At 31.4% G+C, this 12,346-nt stretch overlaps 1 protein-coding gene across 4 annotated transcripts in view; it reads left to right on the top strand.

Annotated features, from left to right (window-relative positions):
* PLOD2 (procollagen-lysine,2-oxoglutarate 5-dioxygenase 2) overlaps positions 1-11,862 on the top strand; it is an 88,737-nt gene extending 76,875 nt beyond the window's left edge. For 2 of the 4 annotated variants that reach the window (XM_045539406.1, XM_045539409.1), the window contains 9 exons: positions 595-720; positions 3,252-3,393; positions 4,957-5,019; positions 6,025-6,138; positions 7,907-7,972; positions 8,587-8,691; positions 9,872-10,018; positions 10,128-10,253; positions 10,424-11,862. In XM_045539406.1, the coding sequence (XP_045395362.1) occupies positions 595-720; positions 3,252-3,393; positions 4,957-5,019; positions 6,025-6,138; positions 7,907-7,972; positions 8,587-8,691; positions 9,872-10,018; positions 10,128-10,253; positions 10,424-10,579 (1,045 nt within the window). In that variant the 3' untranslated portion in view covers positions 10,580-11,862. The remainder of the gene's footprint in view (positions 1-594; positions 721-3,251; positions 3,394-4,956; positions 5,020-6,024; positions 6,139-7,906; positions 7,973-8,586; positions 8,692-9,871; positions 10,019-10,127; positions 10,254-10,423) is intronic. The other 2 variants (XM_045539407.1, XM_045539408.1) reach the window with 2 other exon arrangements.
* The last annotated feature ends 484 nt before the right edge of the window (positions 11,863-12,346 follow it).

Here is a 12,346-nt window from a genome sequence, read left to right as displayed (position 1 = left end):
GTTTAATTTTGCCAGGGCTAGCATACTATAACTATAACCCATTTTAAAAGTCTTAAAATAATGGAAACATACTTTAAAGTAATTTGAGACTTAATATGAAAAACAACTGGCCTATTCATGAATGTCTCAGCCAGTCTTCATTTATTTTTTTTCAATCAACAAATATTTATTGGATACCTTAATGTACAAGGGACTATTGTCTGCCCAATGAAAATGAAAATATTTTATTTCATTTATTTCATTTTGAAATACTTGAATTAAATTTAAATACAATTAGGGTAGTTTCAGTCTCTTGGCTGTAAAGTACATTTAAAAGTCATTTTTGTGTATCAATTAGCATTTTCAATGACTTTTTTCCTTTTTTGTTACTGTTTTTAAGAAATATGGTTGAAAATTAGCAGTGTGTACTCATTTAAGAAAAGATACTGGGAAGAAATTCCTTTTTCATTTTATTTTTATTTTTTTTGGATTAACTGCATCTATGTTAAATGAACTTTATTGTGTTATGTGTCACACTAAGCTCAAAACTTCTGTGGTGATTTAAAAATAAATAATTATGTGAATCTCTCTCTTTCTCTCTTTCTCTGTCTTTAGAAAGATCATTGCTCCTCTTGTAACTCGTCATGGAAAGCTATGGTCCAACTTCTGGGGAGCATTGAGTCCTGATGGATACTATGCCCGATCTGAAGATTATGTGGATATTGTTCAAGGGAATAGAGTGTAAGTTGCTTGATTTAATCTTTTAATGTAAAATACTATAATCTAAGGATGTAGTCTTGTTAATATTACTTGAAAGTTTTTGGTATTTATCTCTTTTCCTTATATTTAATGGAAATTTGAGAATTTGGAAACTACTTGGAATCCTGAAATACTAGTGTAAAACAAATATTTTAAGAAAATTGTTTTTAAGGTTCTAAATCTTCAATGGAACAAACTCGTTGTAGGAAATACTAAGAGATACTAACTGTATGGTTGTCATGGGTATCCCATGTTATGGTTGGTGGAAGAGTAATACTATTCATTTAAAAGTTTAGAAAGAGAATTTAGTTTAGCTAATTTATTTAATGGCATGATTAAGTATTGTTTGGATAGTTTTTAAAATTTATAAATAAGCAATAACACCAACACCAAAACTTTCCAGTATTCCTGTTTTGTGCATTTTCTATGTAAAATAGCTAATTGTCTGCTTTAAAGGTAGGGTTTTTCAACAATATCTGATTTCTGTTTCTAGAGATTGAAAAGAATATACATGGTACAAAATGTGTGCATGATTGATAATTATTTCAGAGACAACAGTTGCTATTTCAGAGACAACAGTTCATACTTTCTAAACTAAAAAATAATCACAATCGAAATAGTTTTGCTAAGGAAATATTGGGGAGAGAACATAATTCGTTTTTTCATACAGATGGTAGACCAGAGTGACTGAGTCATTAAGTGCCTTGCCTCAGTGCTGATATAGGTCAGCCCGATTAAAAGGAGAAATATGCTCTCAGGACTAAATTAGAAAAAAATCATGTGTGTGTCTTTGAATAGTTGTATGGTAATAAGATGTTTTGCTTGTGAAAATAGTAATCGGTGTAGAAAGCTTAAATTTTAATGATGTAAATATGGTAAAGGCTTTTGTTAGCTGCAATAAAAAGCATGATGGCTGAGAAAACACTAGTAAGATCATATTCTATGGTTTCAAAGTACTTTTATTGACCCTGAGATGATTTGGATAAACCATATACCTGAAATTATCTGAGGGTACAACAGAAATAAGGTTTCACAAAAATAGAATGGAGAATTCATGTTTTTAGGTTGCTTTAGGCACTGTTGATTTTTCTATTTTTCTCCTGTCATTGTTTTGTAAAGTGTAAGTAAAAGAATATGATAAAGGCTTTTGATCTAGTTAATATATTAATAAGAATACCATTCATGTCCAAAAGCTTCAGTAATGAATGACATCTTACAACATATAAGTGCGTGTGTGTGTAATTTTTTCTTCAAAATTAAAAAAAATGCATATTATACCAGAAATTAATTTCTAAATTCACCGACATATTGTATACAGTAGTCCCCTCTTACCTGCAGTTTTGCTCTTCATAGTTGCAATTACCCATGGTCAACTGTGGTCTGAAAATATTAAGATATTTTGAAAGAGAGGGAAGGAAAGATTATTTTTATAAAACTTTTATTATAGTATAATAGTTTTATTTTACTATTTTTATAAATTAAACTTTATTATGATAAAGCATGTATGTATAGGGAAAACATAATATTGTATATATAGGAGTGAGTGCGATCCATGGTTTCAGGCATCCCTTGGAGGATCTTGGAACAGATCCCCCACAGGTAAGGGGGAGCTACTGTACTTTTTAAGGCTATTTAGGCAGTTTTCTTTGAGGCTGATCTAATAAAACAAAATGATGTCATATTCCTATTCATATCTAACTGCATTTCCTTGGTCAAGATCTTTCCTTGCTGTTCACTAAAAGCAACAGGCACAACCCTTCTGGCAAAAATGTTCTTATGCTGTTCTTAGGAAATGAGTCATGTTCAGAGTGAGGATATAGTTGTGAGAAGGAATGCAAGACAAGAGAATCTCCCAACAGTCATGCACTTCCAGCTGTATTTCATCATATTTTCCTTTTTCTACAAAAGATTTGAGATGGCTTAATGAATTTCAAGAGAATATAATGTAGGAGAATTTTAGGCTATTTTCAGTGGCTCTTAGAGGTAGGGGTTGACCTGATATATGTTTGACATTTCCTGTGGTTTGAATATTTCCACTATGGCTAATTTTAAGTTTCCAGTGTGAAATCACTGAACATGAACTTGGCACTAAAAGTCAGTCCTAGGGTACCAGTACAAACTGGCTTTAGCACACCACTGGTTGTATGTTATTATTTTTACTATCAAACTCTTTAATCTTAAGTGGAAACACATTCTGTAAAACAGAATATTATGCTCTAACTGCAACAACTAAGAGATAATAGGCAAAAATGACAGATACCAACCCTAAATTGAAGTTTATCTAGAAAGACAGTGGTTTGTCTCCTGAATTTCCTAAAAATATAGTGTATACCAAGTAATCTCATATATATATATATATATATATATATGTCAAATGTCATTAAAAGTATTTTTGTGTGGATTCAATAATTTACATACATAAAATTTAAAGACATACAAAACATTTATTTTAAAAATATAAAAATAAAACTTAAAATTATATTTGTGACATTTTGGAATGTCTTTACTTTTAGAGGTGTTTGGAATGTCCCCTACATGGCTAATGTGTACTTAATTAAAGGAAAGACACTCCGATCAGAGATGAATGAAAGAAACTATTTTGTTCGCGATAAATTGGATCCTGATATGGCTCTTTGCCGAAATGCTAGAGAAATGGTAAGATGTACAATGATGGCTTGCTTGAATGTTGTATAAAATGGCTTGCTTTATCACTTGGTGTGTCAATGTGTTTTGATGCCCTTTTCTTTCTAATTTATAAGTACTAGCCAATTTTTTTGGTTCTGTGTTGAAAATTTGGGAGCAATTTTGTTTTTTTCTTTTTCTTTTTTTTTTTTTTGAGACAGAGTCTCGCTCTGTTGCCCGGCTAGAGTGAGTGCTGTGGCATCAGCCTAGCTCACAGCAACCTCAAACTCCTGGGCTTAAGCGATCCTACTGCCTCAGCCTCCCGGGTAGCTGGGACTACAGGCATGCGCCACCATACCCGGCTAATTTTTTCTATATATATTTTTAGTTGGTCAGATAATTTCTTTCTATAGTAGAGACAAGGGTCTCGCTCTTGCTGAGGCTGGTCTCGAACTCCTGACCTCGAGCGATCCACCCGCCTTGGCCTCCCAGAGTGCTAGGATTACAGGCATGAGCCACCGCGTCCTGCCTGGGAGCAGTTTTGGAGAACAATTTGTAAACATTTATCTGTAGAGACGGTTTGAAAAATATTAGGTTTGGTGCTCAGGCTAACTCATAAGCAACACAGTAGGATTTCAGTAATAAAGATGGAATTGTTAGAAATTAGCTTTGCTCTTTTCAGAATATATCTTTACTTCTATTTGAAATTCTGTAGTGAAAACTTGACCTAATTAAAATTAATTAGGTAAATCCTGGGTAAGATGATCCTGGGTAAAATGTTACACATTTAAGAAGAACACATTTTTGTTATGAAATCAATGTCCATATTTTCTCTAACTAGGTATAATTTATACCATTATTAGCATTACATTGTTAAAAAACAGGTTCCTTACCACTAAACTGGGAGAAGGGTTGAGATATATATATATTTAATCTATGTGAAAAACTAATGATACATTGCTGTTCTATAAATATACTTTTGTTATAAAACTTAAATGACTTAAGAGAGCAATTTGCTTTTGAAAATGAATAAATATGTTTTATAACATATTTATATGATTTTCTTTTTTAGAAATGATTGGGTTATTTTATTTCTAAATTTATATATGCAATTGTGATTTGGGGAAAAATCAGAAAAGTTGGCAAGTATTTTTTTTTCTTAGTTTAACAAGGCATGTGTTGTTTGAATATGTTTGTTTTTCCTTCAAACCTATGTGCATTGTTATTATTGAATATCCTCAATACTTGTGATTGTATTTTGTGCTCATGTTTGGCTGATTTGACTCAACAGCGCATCCTGGAATGGCCTCTCTTACTCATTTTTTCCTTTGTCTTATTTATATGTGTCTAATGTAAGTTCTACTAAGGAATGAGCTTGGATTTATGTTTTGACCAAAAAAAAAAGGAAACAAAGGGCTGAAAGGGCTGGAGATGTTTCTTTGTGTGCGCTATAAGCTTTGCTTGTTCTGCATGTTGTCTATGAAGGACATTTCAGAATGTCAGCTTCTGATCAAGAGCTGCTATTTTTATTTACCAAAGAATACCTGAGAGAATGAGTGTGCAGGTCAACTTACCCAATGCTTCTCTTCATTTTAGACTTTACAAAGGGAAAAAGACTCCCCTACTCCGGAAACATTCCAAATGCTCAGCCCCCCAAAGGTGTTATTTTTATTTATTTTTATTTATTTTTGTTTATTTAATTAATATTTGATATGGTATATTGCCTAGCATTAAAATTTCTTTAAGAGCCTTCTTTGCATTTAACTTGGTAAAATGTTGGTGTTCATTGGTTAGTAATCTGTATATGTGTGTGTGTTTGTTTTTGTGATATAGATGTGTGCATTGTGTGATAGCTCTTGGTTCTTTGGGCTGATTTACATTTTATGGTTGACAAGTGAGAAAGTTAAAGTTAATGAAGTTCCTTTCATTCATTTTTTTCTAGTTTTTTTTTTTTCTTTTCTTTTAAAGGAGAAGAGGAGGTAAGAGTAGGTATAAAGTACATCTTGATTAAAATGAGGTTTGGGTACTCTTCCGTGATTCATTCTATTCATCACTAACCGTTTACCATTAAAACAGGTACAAAAAGAAACAACCTTACCTCAGTGGTGTTTGCCACATTTATTTCGTTTGGAACAAGGATGTAAGATTGATTTCCTTTAGTTGCCTTTATAATGTATGACTTGTTGCTATATTCAGTCTTTAAACATTAGAAAAATAAAAGAATGAAATAGACTGATGAAATATTACTGACACTTTGAATTCTTCCTTAAAAATGTGACTTTGTCTTCTTTGAAAGGGAACGAAGCCAAAAGAGGTATAATTTATTGTACTTTGATGTCTCAAAAATATTTCTGCTTTCAAACAGGAATTTTTTTTCCCCGATGTCTACATCTAGGATCAATGAGAAAGGGACAAAAACAGTCCATTCTTTTTTTCAGTTGACTGTCAGTGCTATCTACTAGTTTTGTGTGGTGTCTGAATTCATTAATCAAAATTTTATTTCTTTTATTTTAAATCATGAACATTTTAGATGAAACGTAAAAATGCATGTTCATAAAGAAAATATAAAAATTGAAATTAATATCTTCTATATATTTTTCCTATGGTTAAATTTATTTTTTGTACCTACATTTAAGGTTAATACTATTATTTTTTGGCATATAGGGTGTATTTATGTACATTTCTAATAGACATGAATTTGGAAGGCTATTATCAACTGCTAATTACAACACTTCCCATTATAACAATGACCTCTGGCAGATTTTTGAAAATCCTGTGGTATGTATTTCATATTCAACTTCATTTATTATTTTCTTATAATTCTTAATGGATGTAAGTCGTTCGGGTAACGACATGAAAATAGGGTAAGAAGCTTTTAAAAAAATGATGTAATATATTTCATGACCTATAGAGTAGATCTAACCTTGACCAAGAACTTTTTTATTAAGACATATATTATATTTGGTGGATGGAATTATCAGTTTCTTTGCTTTCATTATTTTTGTTTTATGTATTCAAAAGCACCATCACAATTTCAGAGAAATGTTTACAAATAGCACACATATGATGATATTTTGATTTTTCAGGAAGAACATTCCAGAATTTAGTTTGGGAAAATACATGTCATATTATCATTTTGTTAATTTTTTTAAGCCATTTTGTGAATGTACACCAAAGACACCAAAGATAGCCTGAGAAAATTGTAGAGTAAGCTGATTCAGCATATAACAAAGTCTTAAATTGGGGAAACTATTTCCTTTAAAGTGAAATTTTTTTTCGTATTTTAAAAATTTGAATCATACAGTAATTAGCGCCTTTTTTGTTTTACAGGAATCTCCTTTCTTTAGTCAAGTTGGCACATTCATTCCAGGGAAAATACTGTCTTGAACAATCATCCCCATAACACTACAACCTATGATTTTCCCCCTGCCAATAGTAAAACTTTTAAATTACAAAGACTCAATCCACCTGATGAGAATTTTATTTTATAGGAGTAATTGAGATCTGAGAATAGGAAATTTAATAGTGTCTGAATACTCTGTTGAATAGAAAAAGAATATCTTTTGATATTTTGTTAGTTTAAAAATGTTTCTTTCATTTTTAGCCACATATCTTCATCTTTCATGGGAATAGAGTTGAAAAGAGACTTTCTAGTGCTGAGACTGGAATTCCATATTTCACTTTTGCACTGAATCTCTTTGTATCTTGAGGGATAAAATTATTTGATTTCTTGGATAAGACTAGCTTCCTTGTAAGATATCCTAAATTGCAGACATTTGTGTAAGAATTCAGGTCTTTGGAGAGTATGCAATCAAAATACCAGAATAGGGTAGGAATTGCTTTTCTTTGCATGGCATAGTTTGTTTTGTTTTCTATTAATTAATTAATTTTTTAAATATTAAGAGGGTACAGATGTTTTTGATACATGGCTTGAGGCAGGGCTATAAATGTGTCCATCACCCAAATAGTGTTCATTGTACCCGTTAGGTAGGTTTTTGTCCCCCCTTCTCCCCCCTCCCCTGCTTGATTTCCTGTGACTTTTACTTCCCTTTGTGCATTTGTGTGCACGTCGGTTTATCAGATTATTAAATGCATTTGCAATTTATAGCGAGTTTATTGGGATGTAATCCTATTGTGAGTCAAGGAGCATCTGTAAAGCATGCAAATCTAGTCAACATAAGATTGCTCAAGTTTTAAAATCCTGAAGCATAAAACTTTATAGATAAAAATGTTGTGTTTCATAGAACAATGTAAGCATACACATAATCAGGCAAAGATTAGAACACATACTATGGTTTCTGAAAATTCCTATTTTGTCCACTATACATAATCATTTATAAATTGTTTAATTTCTAAAATGTATGTAATATTTTCCAATAAAGTATTTACAAAAAGATATTTATTTTAATATGTACTGTTTTTTTTTTTGGTAGGACTAGAAGGAAAAGTATATAAACCATGATTATTCAAAGATTTTCACTGAAATATAGTTGATTTACAAAAAAAAATATTTATTTTAATATGTACTGGTTTTTTTTTTTGGTAGGACTGGAAGGAAAAGTATATAAACCGTGATTATTCAAAGATTTTCACTGAAAATATAGTTGAGCAGGTTTGTATTAATAATAATTATGATGTATGGAGCATTTTTGCTTTGTTTTCCAGAAAGCCATATTTAATAATTCAATACTACTTAAATGGAAGATGTTGTGAAAACAAAAAAACTATCCTTTAGGTAAAATTTATATGGCTTAATTACCAATTATACAGCCTTAAGAATCATGCATTTGTAAAAATGTTACATGTTAACCATGGAGATTAACATTAATTTTAAGATCATGCCTTTTTTAAGAAGCATGCTCTTGATTGCCATATCTTCCTAAAACCACTAAAAATAAGGAACCATTGACAGATCTCTGGTGTAGGCTTCTTTCAGTGAAATTTTATCTTTGAAATAAATTGGGCTCTTTCTGAAAGAAGAGTCTTTTCTCGGGTATTTTAAAATATTAATTTAGAGTAACATTCAAAACTGTTATTAATACCTTATTTTTCAGATGCACCATTATTTTATGTACCATAAAAAGAAAACAAATACTACTAATTAAATTATGACAGTCTTCTCTAGTCATTTAGAATTTTTAATTTTATACATATAGAAAGAACAGTTTTATACTATTAAGACACAGATGTTATTATGTCTTCTAATGGTGATGCCATGTTTTATAGCCTTGTCCAGATGTCTTTTGGTTCCCCATATTTTCTGAAAAAGCCTGTGATGAATTGGTAGAAGAAATGGAGCATTATGGCCAGTGGTCGGGGGGAAAACATCATGTAAGTTGTAATTTTACACAAAGAACTAAAATGTGTCGGGGGGAGTAGGGAGTTCAAAGAATTCAGATGTCTACATACATCTCTGAGTTCTGGACCTAAATGAACTGGCTAGCCAAAATTATCAGGGGAACTACGTTTGCAGTCTAATTCTGCTACAACCTAATTATTTAACACTTAAGAAGTCATTTAATCTTTCTGGACCCCTGTTTCTCATTTATGCATGTAATTACACAGGATGGTCCCTAAGGGTCAGTGTGTCAGGGCTGGGTATTGTTAGGTAATACTTTACTGAGTGATATTACTCATTTCTAAGGCCACTTTTTATTCTCGAATTTGCACAGTTAACTGTAGTGAGAATACTAGGACAAACATTTGATTGACTGTTAAAACTCTTTTTGGTATGTAAACATACGAAGGAGAGGTCTATTTGAGTGCCGTTGGTGTCATTGAGTTTTGCGTTCACATTCGGTGTTAAAGTCTTGATTGGAAGTATTACTGGGGGTCCCATTTGTTTCTTATTCTCTGAGAACCCACAGATGCCATCTCCTTAACAATACCAAGGAATTCTAGTGGGATACTCTGGAATATTACTGCCTCTGCTCAATTATTTACCCCAGGTAGTTAGCTGATCAGGGAGAGGGAAGTTCAAAGTATAAGGAAGAACTTGAAGTCAGTAGGTTTTAGAATAATGAAAAGCAATCATTGAAAGACTTTGGGTGTTACAAAATAGAAGTAAGGAACCAACAGGGAAAGTTTGTTTTCAGTGGTTGGTAATCCAAAGAGCAGATATGTGTAATCTGTGATCATTAAGCAGCTAAGACTGCCTGAAGGGTCTCTGAAAAATACTCATTTTTCACGGGGGCAGGTTGAGGGCTTGGGCAGTAAATGTTATTTATTTTATAATTAAACCTCACATATACATTTAATAAATAAGAAAGGAGTCTACTGATTTTGCAATACTTTGCTTCATCATTGATACATTTGTAAAGGCATGTTATCAAAGTTATTTTGATAGTTTTACAGTTATAGCAGATGGTACACCATAATTGAACAACTGTTATTTTTACTGTCTATTATGATCTGTGGTTGAAAAAAATACCATAATATAAATGTGAATTGCACATGGACTACCCTTTATGATTTTTTAATTATAAAATTAAAACATTTATTATGTTTCTAGGATAGCCGTATATCTGGTGGTTATGAAAATGTCCCAACTGATGATATCCACATGAAGCAAATTGATCTGGAGAATGTATGGCTTCATTTTATCCGGGAGTTTATTGCACCAGTTACACTGAAGGTCTTTGCAGGCTATTATACAAAGGTAGTTATCCCTTCAGCCCTCCTGCCTACTTCCTACTAATTTTTACACAATTGTGCATTTTTGTGTTTTTATTGATAAGCAAGTCCACTGGCTTCTTTTGCTTTTTCAGGGATTTGCACTACTAAATTTTGTAGTAAAATACTCCCCTGAGAGACAACGTTCGCTTCGCCCTCATCATGATGCTTCTACCTTTACCATCAACATTGCACTCAATAACGTGGGAGAAGATTTTCAGGTAATTATTATTATTATTTTTTGATTTTTCAAAAGAAATATGTCATTATGAAAATGACTTTTTACTTTAGTTTCCTTTTTAGGTTTCGCTCAGATGTCATAGTTTAAATTTTGCCTCTGATTAAAATTAAAAATAATAAACTGATACTTTTATTCATTTTAACTTTTTAGGGAGGTGGATGCAAATTTCTAAGGTACAATTGTTCTATTGAATCACCACGAAAAGGCTGGAGCTTCATGCATCCTGGGAGACTCACACATTTGCACGAAGGACTTCCTGTTAAAAATGGAACAAGATACATTGCAGTATCATTTATAGATCCCTAAGTTATTTACTTTTCATTGAATTGAATTTTCGTTTGAATGGATGACTGGCATGAACATGTCTTTGAAGTTGTGCTTGAGAAGATAAGAAGAATATTTAAATAACTTCAACAGAACGACTTCACTTTGGGCAAAACCTTTGAAAAACTTTCTATAAAAAATTGTTTGATATTTCTTAATGTCTGCTCTGAGCCTTAAAACATAGGTTGAAGAAGAAAAGAAAGAAAAAGTAAAAGAAAATATTTATTTCTATGCTTTCTTGTCTCTGAGAATAATGACAATTTTATGAATTTACGTTTCAAGTTGATAAAATATTCAGGTACAAATATACAAGTGACAAATAACACTAATAATATTTTCTTATTTAAGAAAGCCTGGGAAGAATTTTGTTTGTCAACGCGTAGAGGAAATGTAGACACAGTGGACATAAATGAAAATTGCAAGTCTCAAAAGCTTGGAAATCTGATTCTAACTGAATTTGTGTGCTGTTGTTAAAGTACTTTTTTGAACACCTATGCAGGTGTCATTTACAGTAGTTACTAAGGGAACACAAAATATTATACAATGGTTTTCCTCAAGAAAATTAGTACAGAAACACAACCAAGGAGCACATCCAGTTGAAACTATTTTTGTTTAGACTGTTAGATTATTTTACATTTGTATTAGAAAATATATTTTCTTCAGATGAATCTTCCAATGTGGATTATATTAAGTAGATATTATTAGATTTAGGAAAGCCTTTCCATTTCTTAAAGTATACCAAGCATCGACTTATGATCAGCAAGTGTCCTTAAGTCAAAACAGGTTTGTTTTTTTTTTTTGGTTTGGTTCCTTTTTAAAAAAAAATATTGAAAATAGTGAAAAAAAGAAAAATTTTGTTGCGAATAGTAGTGTATTTTATGATTTTTTAAAAACACTTTTTAAGTACTTGAATTTTATATCAGGACTATAAAGTTATTGAGCCTTGCTTCTTCCCTTCTGCCCTTTGTCTCTCTCCTTATTCTTTTTTTGGAGAAAGGTTATTCACTTTTTTCTTATCCTGGGATGATCTCCATTTTATCCTTCTTAGTATCTTTATTACCTTTCATTTATGCTTTTAAAAAATTCCCCAACAAAAAATGTGTTGACTTGATTTTTCATCATTTCTCTGAGTAAGGTTTAAATATCCTTATTGTAGCTACTGTTTTTAATTTAAAGGTTGAACTTGAAAAGATGTTCTTAATCATGGTGCCAAAATTCATTTTCTAACACCATGTGTTAGAAAATTATGAAAAATAAAATAATTTAAAATAAGTTTTTGTTGTTCTCTTTATTATTGGTGATTTGTCTTTAGCAAATGTATGATGGAATAGTCTAAAAGAATATCTGGATATAAAAGCTATGATTTTTTTTTCATTTTGCTTAGTCAATTTAATGTTATAACTTATCAAAACTATTAAATTATAATATCATCAGTCTTAGTGACTAGGGTATTTGATTTACCTAATTTTACAAGTGAGGAAATAGAGGCCAAATATTTATTCAATATATGTTTGTTTTGTCAGTGGTGTTTTTTGATTCTCTACTATGGGCCAGGCACTGCTCTAGGCACTGAGGATATAGTGATGAAGAAGACATTATTATTAGTAGAATTTAGTCCATAGACTTAGGAAATAAGGAAGTGGGTTCTACCTCTATTTTCTTCTTTGGTAGCACTTAATATCCGAAGTAAATAGCTGCTATCCATCAACTAGTATAGTATTTTACTGTACTTCAGGGATGGTTTTCAAA

This window comes from Lemur catta, chromosome 1 (genome assembly GCF_020740605.2).
Source record: "Lemur catta isolate mLemCat1 chromosome 1, mLemCat1.pri, whole genome shotgun sequence".
NCBI classification, from domain to species: Eukaryota; Metazoa; Chordata; class Mammalia; order Primates; family Lemuridae; genus Lemur; species Lemur catta.
This window is presented reverse-complemented; position numbering and strand designations above follow the sequence as displayed.